Source organism: Erigeron canadensis, chromosome 5 (genome assembly GCF_010389155.1).
Source record: "Erigeron canadensis isolate Cc75 chromosome 5, C_canadensis_v1, whole genome shotgun sequence".
Classification (NCBI taxonomy): domain Eukaryota; kingdom Viridiplantae; phylum Streptophyta; class Magnoliopsida; order Asterales; family Asteraceae; genus Erigeron; species Erigeron canadensis.
In genome coordinates, this window is record NC_057765.1 from 29856577 (window position 1) to 29878752 (window position 22176).

A 22176-nucleotide genomic window follows, 5' to 3' on the forward strand; every position below is an offset into this window, starting at 1 on the left:
TGAATTTATTAAAAAAATCGACTGCTTTCTATTTACTTTACAATAATGGTTGAAAGGTTAAAACTGATAATTTAGAGAAGCATAAGTAAAATATAAGATACTCACAAAGTTGAAGTTATAAAATGAAAACTCAAAAAATTTGGTAAAACTTTAGAAAAAAGTTTAAAACATAAGTTACAAATAAGACATTCCAAGAAGCTAAACAAATCTAACTGCTCGTGGAAGGTAATATTTTGAAGTTAAGATTCAAATTTGAGGCAGGTATGTACTTCGTATGACCAAAATAAAGCACTTTAAACAGCTGTCAGCTAGAGGTCATATATCAACTATCAAGCAATAGACGATGTAAGAACCGACAATTCGATGAACTCAATAGATAGCACTTTCGGCACAAATGGTGTGAATTTAGGCACATGGAAACTGACATTGATAAGTGTGATACAATGTTCTCTCGCACAGAAATATGTGCAACTTTCAGCTCTACTCACACAAAAGGAAAAAAAGAAAGTAGAAATCATAATTCCTGGTGATCACCAAATAGAAGAAAACAGGGTGTTGCTGAACTTTTTACTATAATAACGATAGCAAGCATACAACACTGGAGAGTATATGCAATGTAATTGCGCATGAACATCTCAGTGACCTGATTTCAACCATATAGTGCACGCCATGGCTCTTTCTCCTGTTCTTTTGAAGTCTTGGTCGAGTTCCATGTGACTTTTTCTTTAACAAACTGCAGGGATGAGGCACTAGCCAATGTTTCTCCAATCTTACATATTACCTGGGAAAGACAACCAAATATTTGAACGTACACTATCTACATAATATATCATGCAATTCTCATGTGTTTGACCACTGTATGAACCTAAAAGGCATCCAGCAAATAAACTTGTGCATACATTATTTCCAATCTTGTTCATGTTATAAACTTCAATAGTAAAGAGGTGGTAACATTCAAAACCAAATTAACATATAATCAAAACTAATTTACACCGTGGAAAAAGATTATACCTATTGCACACAAATAACATTTAACAAGAGATGTTGGAACTGGAATGTATATGTCAGTTTTGCAAGTTTTCATGTAGTGGAGGCTTATAAATAGGGGTTTCAAATGTGAAAAGAGCCCTCTTAAATGTATGCAACTTGAGAGTGTAGGTGCATTTTGCCATCAGAGCCTTGTAAAGCTCTATGTTTTGGGCTCCTCAAAAAGAAATGGTACAAGCAGTTGATACAGTAACCAATCAATAATCATACATGATAGACAAACAAAGAGTACATGCCAACGGTAAGGCAGCAAACAATGTGGGTTTGCCCTGGTACACAACACATATGTGGAAATAGTCTCCCATAGATAAATGGTCAGATATCGGTAACAGTATCAGGTGGAGACCAAAAAACACAAACCTCCTGAATTATCAGGGGATACATTACTCGTGTAAATAAATGCCACAAGTGGCGACTGCAACAACCATCTTGTGTGTGCTTTGCCAGGTATTCTGGTAAATGGAAAGGTGGGGCTTTACTTGGAAAGCACCAAATTCTAAAACAATCTTAAATTATGTGGGGTAAATGTAAACCAAAGAGCAAGAGCTCCTCAAGCCTACGATGGCAGAAGTACAAATTGAACTTAACCCCGTGAATGTACCCACATTTAGTTCTTTCATTCATCTACGTATGACCCATTCAATCTAAGTTAGCGGATAGAAAAGTGACTCACTGTTAAATGTACATTGAACCCCATGACCTTGCAACTTCATCAACACACTTGCAATCTCAACCATTATGCGCTTAAATCATGATTGATGTAAACTTTCTCCAATTTTTAGGATCTTATGCACAGAAAAAGGTGATATTTTAAGTCCCAATTCATAATTCTAAAAACCAATCAGCAAAGATTCAAGATGTTTTCACAAACATAAGTACTTTTTACTAAAAAACTGCCTAACACGCTTAATCAGAACTACGCAAAGAGTTGTTAGATATGCAGGGAAATAATAACTTGAAGTTTTTCCAAAGGAAGTTCACAGTTGATTGCTAGAACTAGGAATTGAGGCATACTATATTACTATCTTGCATTCTTGCTTAGCAAAAAACACTTTTTTATTATACATCCTCTTACATTAATTTAAAAGTATTTCACAAAAATGCACCTTTTATCTTGTTCAAACTATTAGCAGGGGTTGACATTTAAAAAGGAACATAAAGATTTTTAATAAAGTAATATAGCACAAATAGCCATCAGATAAAATGCAAGGCTTGACTCAATTGTAAGAGGTAGACCATAAAGTATCATAGAAGAATTCAATGGCCTACACAAGTGAAGTGCCCAATTTACATATCTTTATAACACCGTGGATGTGATGCTTTCAACGCATTTGACTAATTAACTAAAATTGTGTCTATAACTCTATATTGTGTACAGCGAGCTAAATAGATTTAAGAGTAATGCAGAAGATTATATTATCATTGTTATTATACAATCTTAATAATCAAATTATGTAAAAAACACTTTTTATTAAATTAGAAATTTGCATGTATTCACACCCAACCCAACCGGATTTGACTCGTTCCAAAAAGTTTTCCATTTTGACACAAACCAGCCCATTTTACTCTATCACACCGACCCACATACAAGAAAAGCATATACATTCGAACAAAAGAGAGCTCCTTTATTTTCTATTTTACTTTAGCAGATAAGTAGAAAGAGATGGTACCTCAACATCATCTGTCGCAATTTTATGTTGGCCAATTTGACCAATGAGAATAAATGCGGGTATCTTCAGTGCACGGACCAATTGAAGAACACAAGCCAGTGGTTCATGATGAATCTGCATCGTTGGGGGTGCTTTTTCATGCCTGCTGGCCAAGACTTGTGTGACATCAGTTTGTGGACCTATTTGGATGCCATAAATATTCTCAACCACTGAGGTATTCCTTTCCAGCTTAAGCTTTGACGCTTCTAAAACAAACGGAATGATCAATGTAGGCATGCCTTCCCCTGCTAACGATGACAATACTTCATTGACGGCACAAGCCAGCACGGGAGACTCATACTTTTGTAAAACCAAAATGGACACCTGATGAATTAAAAAAAAAAATAACTAATATGAGTTCAACATTCTCACATTCATCACCGTTATTGCCTTCCAATTCAAAATCTTACATTTTAGATATGTTGATTTCAACTACATAAATGTTCCGTAGTATTTCTATCCAAATCAAACATAATTCCATAAAAATAAGCAACAATATACTGTACTTTTCCCCGATTTGGTAATTACATCTCTATTTGTGTGGTGATAACAAGTTTAAAAACAGGCAATTTATGTATGCAACAAAACAAATGAAAACATGTATAATTGCCAAAAGAGCAAATTTCATAAAAAAAGAACATAAATATCAAGATTTCCTAGTTGACGGGAAGAAAACGATCTATATACTATATTATATATAAGGCAAAACCCGACCCTTAATTTAAGATTAAGTAACGTCTATGGAAATCCACACGTCACCCAATTTCCCAACCGGAAAAGATGAGAGTCACCCCAACTGTCACCTTAGCATCCGGAGCTGTAGCAGCCAATTTGTTATTAATTTCTAAGGTTTTTTTTTAATATTTTAATCAAATTATCTTGATTTTATAAATATTGCAAAGCATAATGCGGGCATTTCGGTTTTAACACAGATAAAACTGAAACTATTAAGCATTTAAGTTCTTTCTCTATCTCTTTTCTATATATAAAACAACATATTTACAAACATATATGTATACATGTACATGTATGTGTATATCTATACTATATTATAAAGCAAATAGGGTTTCAACTTTCAATTTAACATTTACTTTCCCAAAATGTCCCTTCTATCAATTATATATTACCAAACACCATTTCTCTCTCATCAAATCTCAACCAATCATCTTTTTTCTCTCTCATCCATGAATCATTTATTCCTCCAATTCGTTCAAAATCTTTTATCTCACAAACCGTACATCGATAAATTATAAAAATTATATGGGTGTTTTTAAAATTTCATGCTCTTTCATTAGATATGTTATTCGATATACTTTCGACGAATTTTTTAAATTCAAGGGCGGAACCCATACGGCTAAGACATTTGGCTATCATACTCTATGACCTATCACCCCATCATCTCACCGCCGCAACCGCGTGGGTACTTGCTCTCGTATAAAATAAAATGAGAAATACATACTTGAGGAATTGAAGTGGCATCATCAATAAAATGAGTGATCATTGCAGAAGCTTTGATATCTTTAATTCCATATGTTTCTAGTGAAACATCCAATGACTCTTTTCTGTTACAAATTAATTTACTTCTTTTAATAATAAATATGCAGATTATTATTATTAAGGAAAAAACTAACAAAAATTGGATTAAAAAAAAAAAGTAGAAAGAGAGAGGGATAGAGTGAGAGCTAACAGTATTGTGAGAGTAGACGCGGAGGTTGGTTGAAGGCCGTCAATGATGGCGGTGGCCGTGGCGTCGTCGAAAGTGAAGATTACTTGAGCACTAGTCTTCTTCATGGCTTTTCCGGTGGGTTTTTGGGTCGACTCCAACTCTCCGAGTAGTAGTAGCTGGACGAATTGGTAGGCTTAGGCCCAGCCCAAAGTGTTTCAACAGGCCTTTTTCTTAATTTACACGCCTCGAAATTATAGTGATAATCTTTTATGAAAATTGTTAAAAAAACAGTCTAAAAATTCTCTTAAAATTATAAAATGATGAGATGAATTCCATTACCTTTTTTTCCTAATCCTATTTTTTAATTTTACATTTGTCATCATTTTACGGTTTAGAAGATTTTTAGACTTTTTTTTTAAGTTAGTTTCGAGTAAGACGTATTGGAGACAATTTTAACCAACGATTTGTTGAACCTCTAACCCTTTCCTCATAGAAAATACCTTGAGATGAGAAACCCAATACTCAAACCTGAAACCTTGGAAAAAACTTACCTCTGAACCCACATAGTGGATTTAGAAGATAACTTTGACAGCATGGTTGGATCAGTGGTAAACACCCTTGCGTCTGGAGACAGAGGTCATGGGTTCGATCCTCATCCCATGCAAAGGTTGAAGGGTATTTTCTACCATTTAGGTAGAAACTGGAAGCAGCCTCTCTACTTAGGTAGAGGTAAGGTCTGCCTACATTTTAACCTCCCTCATACACCGTCGAGGTATTGGGCTCAAAACCCGCGAAAGACGGCACTGAGCAGTTACTTTTTACCTAAATGGAGTTGGTTGTTTTAGACTAATTAATTAAAAGCATTAATATTTTTCATCTTTTATACTAAACTTCGTTACACTCATAGAAGGTGGAATGAAATAGTTTATTACATCAATAGAAGGTGGAATGGAATAATTTATTACAATAAAATAAAAAAGAAATTGTAACTTATGGATGTAACTAACTAAAATGTCTATGTTATGTAATGATCAAATAAAATGTCTATGTCATATAATAAACTTTCAAATTCTTATTATTGAATGTATCTGAGCAATCAAAAACTTACACGTGACAACTTATATGGTTACACATATACCAGGGTACATCCAATAGACAGGATTTGAAAATTCATTACGTTACATAGATATTTTATGAAATCTTTACATAACATAAACATTTTATCATAGTCTGTTACATCCACAAGTAATAATCTCAATAAAAAAATACTTATGTTTACTTTATTGGAATGAAATAATTCATTACATTAAGAATATGATTCCATCAATAACTAACGGTTTTCATTCTTTAAAAAAAGGAAATGATCTGTACACCACCCAATTTTGACCGTACACCATCAAACATGATATATATTATTGTACCGTAAAACATCTTAAAGCACATTTGGTGGTATATAGTCAAAAACAGGTGTACATAGGAGCAAGAATGAAATTACAAATATAACCTCAAAGTTAAAAACCAACTGTTAAAAACAAACAGCTTTTTCATATTCCATTTCATTCTAACTACGATTCCAATCAACTAAACAGGGTGATCATAAGTGTAATTTCAAGTTTTCAACAAAGTTACAACATGAATATAAAAGAAAAACATTGTCTAAAGAATTAAAAGATTATGATTATAATTTCAATAAAATTGTAAGAACCATCAATGAAATTAATTCTCTTTTAACATCGACAAACAACAAAACAAAAAGAGGAATGAGACGTAAATAAGCATATCCTTAAATTGAAAAATAGAAAGTCTACCTATAATTCTATAAAAGACCTTTCTAGTTATCAAAAACCATACTTTTATCCCTGTTAAATAAACTCTTGCAACAAATTTTCCTACATCTCACATTTTGAAATGAACAATGACTACATACATGACATTTAGTTCACCAACTAAATACTAAAGTCACCTCCATCCATACTTTAATCCCTGTTAATAAATACTAACGATACTTCCATCTCTATTTTAAAAAAAAACAGCCTCTACACATGAAATGTAACGGGATCGAATATGTTAAAGTTGACAACAAACAATAATAGCTGTAAATTCTCTTGCTTTTCTTCGTGACTCGTTTTAATAAGAAACCTGCTATAGCGTTAACTATCATGACTAATTTGAAAGACGGTTAACAAACCATTATACTACTAAGTACTAACTTATACTAACACATTAGAAAGTAAAATCTAAATTATTTAATGAAAGACCATAACTCATAAAATATCTAAACTAAAATTAAAGATACTAACACAACTAAAATGCTAGTAATAAACCTGTGTCAGATCCTTAACTTCATTAAGCTCAGGTTTTACATTCAAAGTTTTATACATTTAACATTTATATGCATGCGAAACAACAAAACGTTAAGGACATGCTTCACGAAAAATAAGACTTTCACTAGAGAGAAAGCGAATATCGACAATAGCAACATCGACATCAATACCCATTATGTTCACACAAATGTGACAGGCGAATCAGATACAATACATGGCACAAAAAAACGACAAGTGTATTAGCCAATTACCCTTCCACAAGAGCTCTTGCGTGCACAGAAGACACATATTAATCCTGGCACTACTATGTTTAAGCTCACCTCAAATGCTTTGAATCTCCTAGTGCTAAACGGGAAACTGAATTAACTTAGTTTCACCAGTGTTTACTTGAATTACCATATTCGCTAAAAACATTCTATCACCACTCTTGTACATATGCACGTAACATCAAATGCCGATCATCAATTACTTAGAAGCAACAAACCTTGAAAACTGAACACAAATCATACCACATCCTCAGAAACCTGAGTATTGTGCAACTTATCTGAAGCTTTCACCGCTTTACATTTCTTGTCAATTTTTCCGACTGAACCTTGACTGCGAAGCTTATCTTTAGAACCTCCCTCATCTTGGGTAGCTATAATTCCGGCTTGAAGTGCCTCAAGATACAAAACTTTCACCAAATTCTTGAACTTCCTCCTGAATGTTGGCATCCTAGACATGGAACCTACTATCCCCTGCAACCTGTTAAACAAGTTATGCATTGCACTTATAAAAAACACAATTCGACTATATATCACCATTGTAGATACTTTTTTCTTCTATGCACTTATAAAAAACACAAGTGGTGATACTGAAGGTTGTGGGTTCAAATTATGTTTATCTTATTTCTTCCAGTAAAAAAAGGACATGGGAAACAATGTACCTTCGTATGATGGCTTGTATTTGTGCACGTCTGAGATGATCACTAGATGGAAATCCAGAGTCATCCCAGTCTTCAGGTTTCTCGTTCTTGTATCTCATAACGAGTTTCTGCAGGCAGATCTCTTCATCTATGCTCAATTTAAGCCCTTTAATTTGCTCCTTCATGATCAAGAGCGGCCCAATGAACCACTCAAAAATTTTATCCCTTGGAAAGTTGGTTCTTGTTAGTTCCACCTCGTCCGCTAGGACAACAACGTTGTATATTCACTCGATTAGAACAAAAATGACCCAAATAACCAGTGGTCCTTATGTTTTAAAATGGGAAGTCTAGGGGCCATAACTCACAGATTATTAAACCGGAAGATTCTGATTTTGCCGAAGCAAGAAGGCACTGCAATATGGACCATGCTGGTAACTTAATTCCCAACTTCTTGCAATTTCCTTTCATAATACACTCTTCGATGTCTTTAACATCTATCAAGCCATCACGAAGAAGTATCCTCCCATTCACCTCACATGATTTGAACAGCCAATCCCACACCTACCAAACTATGTAAATCAAACAAGACTCCATTGATCAAATCACTAAAAAGTCCTAATTACCGACTTACCTGTACAGGTGTGTACTGTTGGAGTGCCTGCTTTAAGGTTTTAGAACGCTGTGAAACCAACATAGAACCTCTGAAGCTTTCCTTTTCGTTCTTGACATCATTACCAATTGAATTCCTTCTCTCTGGCCCAGTAGAAGTTTTCATATGCTCACGGTATCTCGGTCTGGCATTGAAGTAGCATCATGAAACCAATCAAACAGCCATTGGACAGACGCATAACATCGATATAATTTAAAGGTAGCAACGCTCAACTCATTTACGTATGAGTGTGTTCATTTGGGTTATGTTTAATCATAAATGGGTCAAATGGTCATGAACTGGATCAAATGTCGTTCGAAAATTCTCTTAAAAATGCATACAATCTCCTATACTTATTTATAAAATCATAGTCAATAAATATTAGCTTCGACAATCCTACTTAATGCATTTAACTATCTATAAATGAAGCAAAAGATCGACAAAATGAAGTTTCCACATGTGGCATCTCAACCCAACCCGCTTCAACAGTACTAGATGATAACACACTTTTACTAGAACCCTTGTGACCCATTTCTGACCCATCCATTTTGCCACATTATATAGCATGAACATCATGATGGTACCTTGGAAAGCAGGATCCCTCCCTTAAATAAAGTAAGTCATTAGTGTATTCATCGAACAATGAAATGATAGCCACGACATATGCAAGTCCAAACTTAACTGAATCTTCCTGAAAAATGAAGGTGTAGATAGATTTAGCAGCTATAACTACTACAAACAGATTTACCAACCATATTCCAATCAAAATTGCAATTACGGATAAATATTCTAGTCAGAATAAGCAAAATTATCCAGAGTCTATTGGCTGAAAAGACAACCTGATGGACGATCATGGCACTGTATAGAGAAAGAGCAAAACTGGAGATAAATGAGGCAATCACTGCTCCAACAACCGCCAAAGGCCATAAAACGATAGCGAGCCCGGCAAAAGGCACACAAACAGTTTCAAGAAATGGGCCTTCTCTTCCAATCAAGTCTTCTAATAGCCTCTTCCACCCTATAATCAACATGTATGGACTCTTGCATACAGCCACAGCGGTTATCAAAGGCACATCGACAGCAACGGCAATTGGAATGACCAACAAACACTTCGGTAACTTTGATAATCTGATTTCCAAAACCATCACAAAGACTATATGATGTGTTGTGATCGATTGTATAATAGGGTGGTGAAAATGTTAAAAAAAAGATCGAATTTTTTTGAACCTGATGTCAACTGGCTTCTCGTCAGAGGGCATTTCTTCACTGAGATCATCCATGAACGAGAAGTAAGAATGGAAGCAAATATCTGTAAAATCTCGAACCACAATACAACTTCCTTCAAGCGTAGAATAGCAACCATCCTAAATTTGAAATTAAGCAAGAAAAACAAAAAATTGCTTATAATTCGTTAACAGAATACTGGATTGTAAAGAAGTGTACACCCTTTTTTTTGCAGCAAAAAAAATATATCGTCTTTTGCAGCATACTTTTCTTTCAAGCCTTCAACTTCAATAATATATGAGCTATCTAGTAATCAACTACATTTTTAATATGAGATTCATTTTTTGTTTAGACACATGTAATCTCAATTTGCTTTCCTTTTTATGATTAATTCATTACTATAATTCTAAAGAATAGTCGCTGATTACATGTCATTATCCTTTGTTTGGTCACTTTTTGCTGCTAATGGTACTTACAACGAAGCAATGGAAGCACTTGTCTTTGTGAGTGGTGCCTACAACTTCAAAGGTTGCGATCAAAGGAGCAAAAAACCCAAATCCTATACCACCGAGGAGGCTACCAGTGATGACGATAACGGGCCATAGCACCATAGGCAGAGGCAAGAGTAAAACTATGAGCATCTTTAACACCCATCCAAGCCTTTTCGTCCTACAAAATTTAATTCTCAAACGGCCGACTTAAAATAAAGGTTAACTTTCGACAGAGAGAAGTAATCCACCACTTATTTATGCTAATTTATCTTTGCTTTGTGCTTGTTATTCTTATTTGAAAAGCGCTAGCGAACTTCCATTATAAGAAAGTGCCCATTACCCACAAGGTTAGGACATTGGTCTCTTTTATCATTAATTAGCCTTGTTTGTTTAGGACTTAATGAACTTAATAAAAAACTTAATCCCTTAGGTCAATAAAAAGTGTTTGTTTTGTGACTTAATAAACAAAAAACAACTGTATTGACTGAATCTATACAACCATTATTTATCAATTCATTCACTTATTTAATTTAGTCACTTAATGATCAAAAAACACACATGCCTTTAGTCTACATACCACACAACTTGTAAGATTTTGTTGTTCTATTGTTTGTACATCTATCATACGTCATATACCGATAGTAAATGGAAGTTGCATACTATAATTACGTACAAATGTAAAACTAGAAACATATAAGTACACAACTAATTAAGTAATTAACCATATCTATTGAGTAATTAAGCAAATACCCACTTGACAACACAATAGTAAGTCCAAAAGACATGGGCTAGCCATAGTCCAATGGCGACCGATGAATTCCCAACCACCATTATCACCACAACAACCGGCCCAATAATCACCCCTGAAACAGAAAAACAAATAAAAAAAATCTTAAATTTAAAAATTTTTTTAAATAAAAAAAACTTAATATTATGAATAAACATAAAAGACAAAAGGTAGGTACCTTTAAGTATGCCAAGAGATAGTAGTAGCAAGAAAAAGGGGAGAAAGGAGATGAAACTCCATAGCTTGGCTACAAACCCTATTGGTACTTTCATTATATAACTATAATCTATCTACAAAATGAATGTATTTTTTATATATACAGTATCAATCACAATTTTATTATTGGATGTTATTATTATGGTACATATCAAGTAAAAAGAAAATTACAAAGTAAGAAATAGTATAATCACTTATTTTGTGTGCGCAAATTTATATAACAGGTGTGGTGACAAAGTTTTGTGTCTTTTGGTTTTTGTTTTCTTTGAAACCACAACTTTTTGAAATTCAGTTTTAGAATTGTTTATTGAAAAAAGCAAAAGGAAAGTGGATGGAGAAGAAAGCAGGGGTTACGTGGAGTCTCGTTCTGTACGTGGCCATCTATAAACAGCTTCCCGCCATAATGATCAATGGCGGTTTACATTCCAGGTGTCACAATTCCATTTCTTTTAAAACCATTGTCATTCAATACTAGGAAAGACCCGATTTCACGGGTTGGTCCAACCAAAAATGACATGAACTTTGGACGACCGATTTTATGTTGGTCTATACGAGCATGGTACCCGCACAATACGGTGGTAATGGTGGGGAAGACGGTCTAATGGTGTCGGTGATGGTATTATTAGTGGTGGCGGCACTGTCAAATGGTGTAGGTTGATATAATTGTGATAGTAGAAATTTTTAGAATATAAGGGCTTAAAGTATTAATTATTAAAATAAAAGTTTAAAATGTAAATTATAATTTATTGAGGGCAAAACATAAAAAATCAACGGTAATTCTGGTAATTCAAAGGTAGAATTACCTAAAATAAAAAGAGACTATTTCTTTTATAAGGGAGTAAAGATAAAGATAAAGATATTTTTAATTAATAATTAATATATAAGTATCAGTACATGTAACACCCCAAAGATTTTTAAGGTAAAAGAAATTAACCCTTTTTATAGTTTTAACATTAAATTAATTTCCTAGTATTTTATTTTTGGATATGGGGTTAATTTAGTTGAAACTTTAACGGATAGCAGGTATTTTAATACCAAGAAATCATATGGGACGTGGCATCTCCAAAGAGTGCCAACCCTCTTTTTCTTTTGAGTCACCTCCCATTTCACTTTTTCTTCTTCTTCTTCTTCTCCATTTCATGCATTCTTCTTACTTCCACTAAATCAAAGATTAATATTCCAAGCCCAAGGTAGAAATCAAAGTAATAATCATCATTAACAACTCTTATCAAGCAAGATGAAAAAGTTAGGGTTTGTGAATTCGCGGTGGAGGTGGCCGAAATTTAAGAGGAAAAAAAGGAAAGAAATTGTGAATTGAAAACCCTAAGTAATTGTCTTCTTTGTTGAGGTAAGGAATTTCCCCCAATTTAGCTTTATCTTTTCTTTTGAAATTAGGGTTCATGAAGGAACCAAATTTGGGGTTTTGCTAGAAATTGGATTGTGGTTAATTTTTCCCAATTCCTTAGTTAACCTAGTTGTCATTGAGTTATATAATGTGTTTGATTATGAAATTGATAAGTTCTTATGATAAATTGAATTTATGAGAAAAGAAGAAGTTTTGCTAGCTATTGAAATGATGATGAAAATGGTAGAATGAGTTACCTAGTGTTATTATGAGAATGGGAATAACTCAATGACAAATGGGTTGGGTTTGGGGTTTAGAAAGGCTAGTGATTGAGTATGACTAAGTTGAGCTAGTCAAGTGTGAATGTAAGCTTATGCATTTTACGATATGATTATAGGTTGAAGCTTGCTTGTGCTTGTCTATTTAGCGTTATTGTCTTTGTTGCGGAGGAGGTGAGTATCCTTGCATACCTTTATGTATACGTCGGGTCAATTACCATAAGATATGAATGTTCCAAGTATGGTAATTGATTTGGCGTTAAGCCCATGTGGGGCATAGTTGATGAGGCCTAAGAACCTCCGGGGCCTAAGAACCCCGATAGTTGATCGATTGAGGCCTAAGAACCTCCGGTGGCCTAAGAACCCCGATAGATGATCATGATTATGTTGTTTAGCTTATATGGATCCATATATGTATTTGATAGTGTGCAAAGTGAGCATGTAAATGTGACACGACGGTGTCATAAGTTACATGTGAAAGTCTTTGCACTTGCCTTCCTTCGTATTCGTAAATGTATGCAAGCATATTCACTAAGCCTTTGCTTATATTTTAGTTGTTTACACTCTTATAGGTAGTTCCGGAAGAAGGAACTAGCGTTGTTGATTTGAAGAAAGTTGAATTAGAGCTTGAAGTAATTTTGGAAGTTCTAGAAGGTATTTAGGTCATCCTTGGATGGATGACGATCTTTTGGTGTAGATACCTAGTTGTCCCTCTCCTTTGGCTCTTGGTACATTTTGGTATAATGGTCATATTTCTTGTTAAATTATGTAAATGAGCAGGTGTAAAGTTGTTAGAAAGTTGTGAAGTTGCAATTTGGACGAAAATTGTGTCAATTTGGGTAAATGACCCTTTTGGTGGTGTTCATGGGTTTTGAAACTAGATATTATTGTGTGAAAGTCAAAATGTGTTTATAATGTTGCTAGAAACTTTCAAAATGTAGTTTGTGAAGTTCATTGTGTCATATAAAGGCTTTAAGCTGGTTCAAATGTCAAAATGGTTATAGGGTTGCTGGTCAGGTATCCCACTGCGGCGCAGTGGGGGTGGTTTTGCCCACTGCGGCGCAGTGGAATCCCACGGAAATAATTTCGTCTCTTCCCACTGCGGTGCAGTGGGGGATATGTTAAACCCACTGCGGCGCAGTGGGGCTCTTGCCCATTCTGTTCCGAGGATTCCCACTGCGACGCAGTGGGGAGTCCTCGACCCACTGCGACGCTGTGGGGTGTAAAAAAAAAAAATCTAGTATTTTCGGTTTATTGAGTCGGGTCCTTTCAGTACATCCTTAAACCAGTTTGATAAACGAACGATTTCAATAATGAATATAATTAAATTCCTAAAGAGACATGTTCATAACTCATAAGTACATATTTTAAAGCCAAAGTAAGAGAAGCATCCAAAGAAAACACAACATTCCTAAAAAAACATCTTCATAAGGACATAATCCTAAAAACAAAGAAAAAATATAAGACATTGTGCATCTAAAAATTATACAAAAAGAAAAAAAAAACCCCGAGATATTAGAGGACATGGAAAATGCATATCTATCACTTAGATCATTGGAGTGATCATTTCATTGTGAGTTGAACATCATTTCATCAGAGTGATGAATAACCTGACAATGCACTATATTTGTTTGTGATTGATATCATAGTCTGAAGAATCGACTTATTGTTAAATAGACATTTCAACTTCATTATAACTATCACTTAGATCCCCAGGCAACAAACCAAACAAGAAAATATAACAATTACATATATCCCCAAATATATCATCCCAACAAAAATTTTATATTATAAATATACCCAACCACCACCATCACATCACCAACACGTTGAGAGATTTAGACGGTGGAAGATGTTAGAAGACGGAGCAGGAGTGAGGTAGCCGTTGGGGGTGTGACTATTGAATAACCGCAAGTGCAGAATGATATGATTGTTGTTGAAGGTCATATAGATTAATGGGTTTTATTAAAAAAAAAATGCATCTATAAAACTCGATTATGATGATAATGATGAAATTGAAAGAAATTAATTGAATCAAAATTTGATTATAGATCAATTGTGGTATTTGATTTTATTTAAATAGATGGATTCTTGTAACTATTTCTTTTAAGGCATGTTTGTTTTTTAGTCATTAAGTAATTGAATGTATAAAATGTCTGAAAAAATAATGTCTGTATGCATTAAGTCAACACAATTAATTTTTTGTTTATTAAGTAAATAACAAACGTTGTTGATAACTTAATAGATTGAGTAGTTTTGATTAAGTCACGACTTTTATTAAGTCATTAAACAAAACACCACCGTCGATGTTAAAGTTTATATGATGTTTTTCTCACAAACCTTAAATCCAGAGAATTTATTTAGCATGTGTGAAAATTGATGTAAGTGTATTCATCATAAAACATGTTCCGCTTAAATAATAGAGTTTTTTTTAATGGTACATGAGATCAGGGGGTTTTCATCCAATTACCTTTTTTAAATAAATAGATTTTTTTTTGTTTTTGATTTTATTGGCTAGTGAGTGTTTAAGTGAAGAAGGATAAAATGGTTATAAGAAAAAAGTTAAACATAATGTAAATGGTAAATATGTCTATTTAATAAAAAATAATGGATATATTTGTTATCCAAAATTTTAATTGTGGATATTTAGTAATTTAATATATATAATTATTTATTGATAAATTGAGATTAGATCAGTTGACTTTTAACATATTTTAAAATGAAAATGATAAATAGTCTTACTGATAGAATCAAAGGATGAGATTCAAAAATAAAATGAGTGATTACACTTATCATGGTCTAATTATAGCCCGCAACATTATTTGGATTTTGCCAAATCACATTTCGTTCGGGTTTTTTTTAATACGAGTTACTTCTTGGTTTTTTTCCATATATTTTTCCTTTCAGGTTTTCAAATAATTATAGTGGTGAGTTACTATTCGTCCATGCTATAACCCGCACCATTATTCGGATTTTGCCAAATCGCATCTCGTTCGGGTATTTTAATACGAGTTACTTCTTAGTTTTTTCCATATGTTTTTCCTTTCGGGTTTCAAATAATTATATTGAAAACGTTTATTATTTTTTGTAATAATATTCAGATTTTACCACATTAGATCCCTTTTAGATTTAAAATTATGGGTTAATTTTTGGTTATTTACATATATATATATATATATATATATTTTTTTTTTTTATTCTTTTGGGTTTTCAAATAGTATATCAAAGTTTTTTTTTTGGTATTGTCTTTGAATAAACATCTATTTCATATGTCAAAGATTTTATCAAACATATATAGCGACACATCATTAATAACAAAACATAATCGCTTCTAGGTTTCCGAACAATATATTAATTACTTGAGAAAATTACACTTTTGGTACCTCAAGTTGACAGCTTTTGCACTTTTAGTCTTTAACTCAAAAAATTGCAGCTTTCATACCTAAAGTTTTGTGTTTTTTTTTCCAGTTTTGGTACCACGTTCATACGGCTTTAATTTTTGCCGTTAACACCCTCACGTGACAAACACGTGAGGGGTATTTTAGTCTTTTGGCTTCCCTCTTTTTGAGAAAAATTACACTTTTGATACCTCAAGTTATCAGTTTCTTCACTTTTGGTACCTCAAGTTGTCAATTTTTTCACTTTTGACAAACATATTTTTAATGTACTCTCCAATTTTTATCTCACATATTAGCATCCATCAAGTAACACACACTCAAAAATCAACAAACATGATTTTTTTTTTTACGACTCTTAAAAAAAATCCAATGGTGTGTATCCATTCTTGAAATATTATATGTTGTTGGTGTAATTACAGGTGATGGTGGAGGAACTGAATGCATTGGTGGATCGATGGTTGGAAAAAAACTCATGTCGCTGGAATACGCACCCACCATCGATCTCTTTTCTTCATATTATTGAAAACCCTCTCACCTTAAATTACTTTATTCTTCGATCGAAATATGCTACAAACGAAACTTGATCGGAATCTGCTACAAACGAGATCTGAACGGAATCTGTTACAGATGAATATATTTGCTACAAACGAGATTAGATTGGAATCTCTAGCTATGGTGGAGGTCGTGGTGCCTCATGGGGAGGGGGATAGTCGGCAACCCTTTCTGGTGGTGTATGATTCATATAAGAGATTTGAATTTATTTACGCACGTTGATGTATTGGATTTTGTATGGTATAGAGATATAGGTATACATGGATCTATCAATATGGATGATTGCAATGTGTGTTGATTTTTGAGTGTGTGTTGTTTGATAGATGCTAATGCGTGAGATAAAAATTGGAGAGTGTAATAAAAATATATTGTTTACTTGAGGTACCAAAAGTGAAAAAATTGACAACTTCAGGTATCAAAAGTGTAATTTTCTCAAAAAAAGAGGGGTCAAAAGACTAAAATACCCATCACGTGTTTGTCACATGAGGGCGTTAACGACACAAATTAACGTCGTATGAGCGTGGTATCAAAACCGAAAAAAACACAAAACTTCAGGTATGAAAGCTGCAATTTTTTTAGTTAAAGACTAAAAGTACAAAAGCTGCCAATTTGAGGTACCAAAAATGTAATTTTCTCTAATTACTTTTATGATATTTTTTTGTGGTATTATCTTTGGATAAATATATATTTCATATGTCAAAGTTTTTAGCAAATATAAATCATCAATAACAAAAAGTAATCGATCGAATTGAAACCGCACAACGCACACACGGAAACTATTGTGGTTTTGCTTTTAAATAAATATATATTTGATATAATGAACTTTATTATCCATGACAGAATATTTGTTAATTCAGTGCAAGTATACTAAATAACACAATCATTTTAACACGATAATTGATGTCCTGTAACGTGAGGCGGAAATTTCCTAGTTATTATTATTATTTTTGAACAGTTTAGTCGTTATTCGATATCAGGGAACACCTTACTGTATAATAGTAAAATTTTGCTGTAACAAGTAATTCAGAAAAAAACCCACAAACTTATCACTCATGAAAGTCGAACTCAAAACATGTGGAAAAAGTATCGACATATCATTTCTCATTAATTTGATAATTAGTTTTTCTATATTTAAAAAATAAAATTGTTTGCTAAAACACAAAGAAACGTACCAGTCTTCTGCTGCTCCACAATCCTCCCAGATTTTGTCTTTTTCCTTTCTTCCTGAGAAATCAAGAAAACTTTACCAAAACACCTAATTTAAGGTTTTCCACCTTTTCTAAGTAAAACAATCACACACACACACACACACACACACGTCTTCCATTGAAATGGGCATGTGGGAATCTTTTCTCAATTGGCTTCGCAGGTACAATTTCTTTCTGTTTCTCCTTTCTATGTTGTTTCTCACTTCATATTTGTTTTCGGTTCTTTGAACAATAATTATATAAGTCCCACGCTTATAGAAATTGATATTATTTAGTTTCTTTAATTTAATGTAGTTAATTATTATTAATCAAAAGATAGAATGAATGTGTGTATATTAATTTAATTAATTATTGGAAATATCTATATATAGATGTACTTAGTTTGACTTTACAACTCAAGATTTTGGATATTATATGACACCCCAGTTATATGTTTATGGTATATTTGTAGAAATCAACTAATATATTATCCTCGTAATGCGCGACAGTTGATGTATTTTAAAAAACATTTTTGTAGACCAAATTGAAAACTAAAACTCATAAACTTCTGTTAGGATGATGGACGCCGACCGCCGGGTTTAGGTTTCTTAAATTCAGGGGTATATTCAAATTATGGTTTTTATGTGTTGGGGAAATATTTAAAAGATATAGATATTTAATATTGGATTATCGGAATAATGGATAGATAATATTACTAAATAATGTTTTGAATCTATTGAGACACTAACACATGTTTTTCGAGCTGCGGATTTGTGTTTTTAGTTGAAGCATATAGTTGGGAGAATCACATGACATCTTGCTTTTAGAAAACTGATGATCTCAAAATTGCTGTAAACTTACTAAGGCTAGTTATGATCAATAAATAAGTTATATGTATTTGAAAGTTAGTACCAAAACATAGAATGGAATTTTTCGATAATGTACCAAAATGTCTATACAAATGTAGCGTTTTGGTAAGTGATGGTTTTGCATTTGTTATGTTATAATGTAAGGAAATCCCGTGGTCATAATTTTATTGTATCTAACTATTATATAGATATCCTACTCCTTACCTCGTGGATGACGGAATTGGGTACGGCTGTTACAACTATATATAGATACGTTGACACATTAGCTAAAGTCCTACTGGAGACTACACGTGTGTGGGTGTGTGTGTATATATATATTGGTTGCACCAACTATACTAAACTATGTTACCTTACAGTCAAAATACCTCTCCCATTTTGTTAGCATGTTTTTTAGTCTTGACTGTCAGAGGTTTTAAAGTAGAACATAGAATATGCATTATTTTAAAAGAAAAAAAAAAAAATAGAATACATTGAGTGAGCTCTGGTTTGGGTTCTCACCATGTTTAGATATCAGTTTGTTCTATAAGCAGGAAATGGAACTTTCCCTGGTCGGCCTACAAGATGCCGGAAAGACATCTCTTGTTAATTCCATTGCCGTAAGCGTTTTTCATCTTTTCTGCTTATTTTCTGTTTAACTCTGTCTATTTTCACATACAGTAATTTAACTTGTAACTTGTTAATCACCAGACAGGCGGCTACAGTGAGGACATGATCCCGACTGTAGGTATCTCTTAACTAGCAAAATCAGGCATACATATGTATGCTTTATGGTGTCACATATCAAGTTAATTGCATTTGTTGCTTAATCTGGAGATTAGGTTGGCTTTAATATGCGGAAAGTCACCAAAGGAAATGTGACAATAAAGCTTTGGGATCTTGGAGGGCAACGTAGGTTTCGTACCATGTGGGAGAGATATTGTCGAGGAGTCACTGCCATTCTGTAAGCATCTTACCCGCTTCCTCTTTTTATTTTAATGATTTCGACAGTTGCTGACTTCTCACTTCATAGTTATTTCCTGATAGAGGTTGCAGGATGGGTGGGCAAGGGTACTAAGTCGATACAAGTTTAAGTTGTAACAAAGCCATTTTTTGTACAGCCTGACATGTGTTTTGTCGGGTTGCGTTGACCTGTAGACACATGTTTTATATGATTGATGCATTAACTATCATTACATTTACAATAGACGTTGGATGAGCTTTAAAGTGTTTGACCCGTTTCTCTTCTAGCTAAATTCTATGATTCTGGTTAACTGTGGTTGACGGCTTTCTGGAGATCTGGGCGAGTGGATTCCCCTCCTTGAAGTCCCAGCTCAAATTTGTTGTAATTTCTCCCTCCCATAATTTGGGTTTGGGTGTTTAATATGTTTGCGGCTCCAAAATGATAAAACGCGCTGTCATCTATTTTCCCTCCAGTACTTTGTCCCTTCTAAAAGAAAACAGTATTGAGTTGCCCGTGTTGGCAGTTCAAACTTAATTTTTTACTTTTTGTTTAATATGATTTGTTGAAAATATGATGGGCAAAGGGTAACTATCGACTTAGGGGGGTTTGGCATGTGTGTTATGAAGGTGATTTGGTGATGGTGAGTAATTACTATTAGATTATCGGCTGTAAAAGATCAAATCTGGAGGGTGTAGTTGGATCTGATTGTTCTTTTGTTGCTGGAAGTTGTAATGATCACTTCTGGCAGTGTTGACAATTTAGCAAGTTCTTATATCTGAGGAGAAAAAGATAGAAGAAAATATATGGATAGGTCTACCCAAATACTATTACCTATTGTCATGAGCCGAAGTCAAAATAGTTAGATAGTTACCTTCGAAACACCCATCTAAACACCGTCTTTAACATTGAAAGAAATCTTGTATGACAAAATGCCTAGACAATCAGATACATTATGACAGAAGTAGGTCGCCCCAAACACTACGACCGATTCTTTTTTCCTTTCGAAACACAAATTAACTACAAATTTAAACCAAATCTACACATATTAACAACTTATGCACCATGGGACTAGAATTTACAACCTTTTGGTACGGATCACCATACATACCACTGTGACCAAGGCTCAAGGGCAATACAACCGATTATTCTCATTTGAAGACTGAAGTCAAATAATTAGATATTTATGTTCAGAACAGACATCTAAACACCATCTTAACTTCAAATGAAACTTTATAAAATGAATACAGGTATGTAGTTGATGCTGCAGACTGGGATAGCATTCCGATAACCAAAACCGAGCTACATGACCTATTGATGAAGCCATCTCTAAATGGGATTCCATTGCTTGTTTTAGGAAATAAGATAGATAAGTCTCAAGCTCTAACCAAACAAGCATTGGTGGATCAACTGTAAGTCATTCCATACTTTACAGTCAACAATCAAAAGCCAAACTTTGGTATTCATCCAACTGATATTTTAATTGTTTCTTTTTTCTTTCTTTCGTATAGTGGCCTTGATACTATTACAGATAGAGAAGTCTGTTGCTACATGATCTCTTGCAAGGAATCTATAAACATAGATATGGTGATTGATTGGCTTATCAAACACTCCAAAACCGCAACATGACCAATTTATGTATGCTTATGACATGGGATCTACAAGTATGTTTGTCTGGATGTTGCCATATATTTTAGCAGGCCATCCATTTATCTTTTGATTGTGAAAATTTGTTTGATTAGTGTATATGGTCAATGATATGTATATTTAGAATTCTTCATCCCTACCAATGATCATGGAAGTTCAGATTATAAGCTTTTTCTTTTGCTCATTTGGCACATGGTGGGGATTGGGTACTGTACGTTAATACAACTAGTTGTTGGTATGCGTCTTCCTCTTGTCAAGTTATTGAAACAATCAAAATTACCTATTTATGAATTTCAAACCAAAGAACAGTTCAAATAATGACTCTGGAATTACTTACCTTTTTTTGGTCCAGAAGCTTTCTGATGAAGGGACAAATTGTGTCCATAGGTAAAAAATTTCTGCTGGATCTTTGATAAAATGTCACCTGTATATTAGTTCCCATTAGTTTATTATTACTTGATACTTGATTTTTGTATATGTTGATATATGAGTTCCTATTACAACCTCACAACCTGGTAATGTATGCATTTCATTTGCTAATGTTATTGCCATTATTTGGTTGTGTATTAATTCATGAACAATTTGAAATTATATTTTGAAAAATTTGGTAAAATGTGTGTTATTAATCATAAATTTATGTTGGAAGAATATAGTTTGTAGTTGGTGATTCAAAACCATTAAGTAGATTGATATGTTCAAAAAAGGAAGCAGTCCAAATATATTTAAATTTTGATTGGGCTTGTTATTCATGGTTAGGGCCTTAGGGGTATATTGTTGGAATTTTGTCTTTTAAAGTTGATGATAATGTTTCACTTGATGTCGTTCAACATGGTTTGGAATTGGCCATGCATGTGGTGGCTGTCCAGCCTGTCCTGTAAGGAAACATAATGTTTTTTTACTTGCTGAAATTATAGTCGGCCAAATAATTGCCCTGTCGTGTTTTTGA

At 33.6% G+C, this 22176-nt stretch overlaps 3 protein-coding genes across 4 annotated transcripts; 1 reads left to right on the forward strand and 2 right to left on the reverse strand.

Moving 5' to 3' along the window:
- Window positions 1-346: 346 nt before the first annotated feature.
- LOC122600339 lies at window positions 347-4619 on the reverse strand. Its single transcript, XM_043773048.1, has 4 exons — window positions 4444-4619; window positions 4216-4318; window positions 2718-3080; window positions 347-781 (listed from the first exon to the last, which is right to left on the reverse strand). The coding sequence occupies exons 1-4, from the start codon at window positions 4545-4547 to the stop codon at window positions 650-652; spliced, it is 702 nt and encodes a 233-aa protein (XP_043628983.1). The 5' UTR covers window positions 4548-4619; the 3' UTR covers window positions 347-649.
- Window positions 4620-6924: 2305 nt separating this feature from the next.
- LOC122602251 (uncharacterized membrane protein At3g27390) lies at window positions 6925-11073 on the reverse strand. The gene is made up of 10 exons (XM_043774959.1): window positions 10980-11073; window positions 10769-10877; window positions 10000-10192; window positions 9527-9663; window positions 9139-9427; window positions 8884-8990; window positions 8282-8444; window positions 8016-8211; window positions 7672-7912; window positions 6925-7490 (listed from the first exon to the last, which is right to left on the reverse strand). The coding sequence occupies exons 1-10, from the start codon at window positions 11071-11073 to the stop codon at window positions 7250-7252; spliced, it is 1770 nt and encodes a 589-aa protein (XP_043630894.1). The 3' UTR covers window positions 6925-7249.
- A 6680-nt stretch (window positions 11074-17753) lies between these two features.
- Window positions 17754-21394, forward strand: LOC122599766 (ADP-ribosylation factor-like protein 8c). 2 transcript variants are annotated; one of them, XM_043772330.1, is made up of 6 exons: window positions 17754-17959; window positions 19161-19242; window positions 19334-19366; window positions 19465-19586; window positions 20834-20995; window positions 21095-21394. In XM_043772330.1, the coding sequence occupies exons 1-6, from the start codon at window positions 17922-17924 to the stop codon at window positions 21210-21212; spliced, it is 555 nt and encodes a 184-aa protein (XP_043628265.1). In that variant the 5' UTR covers window positions 17754-17921; the 3' UTR covers window positions 21213-21394. The 2 variants fall into 2 exon arrangements, with proteins under 2 accessions (XP_043628265.1, XP_043628266.1); XM_043772331.1 differs by lacking the exon at window positions 17754-17959 and having other exon boundaries at window positions 19170-19242; window positions 19338-19366.
- Window positions 21395-22176: the final 782 nt, after the last annotated feature.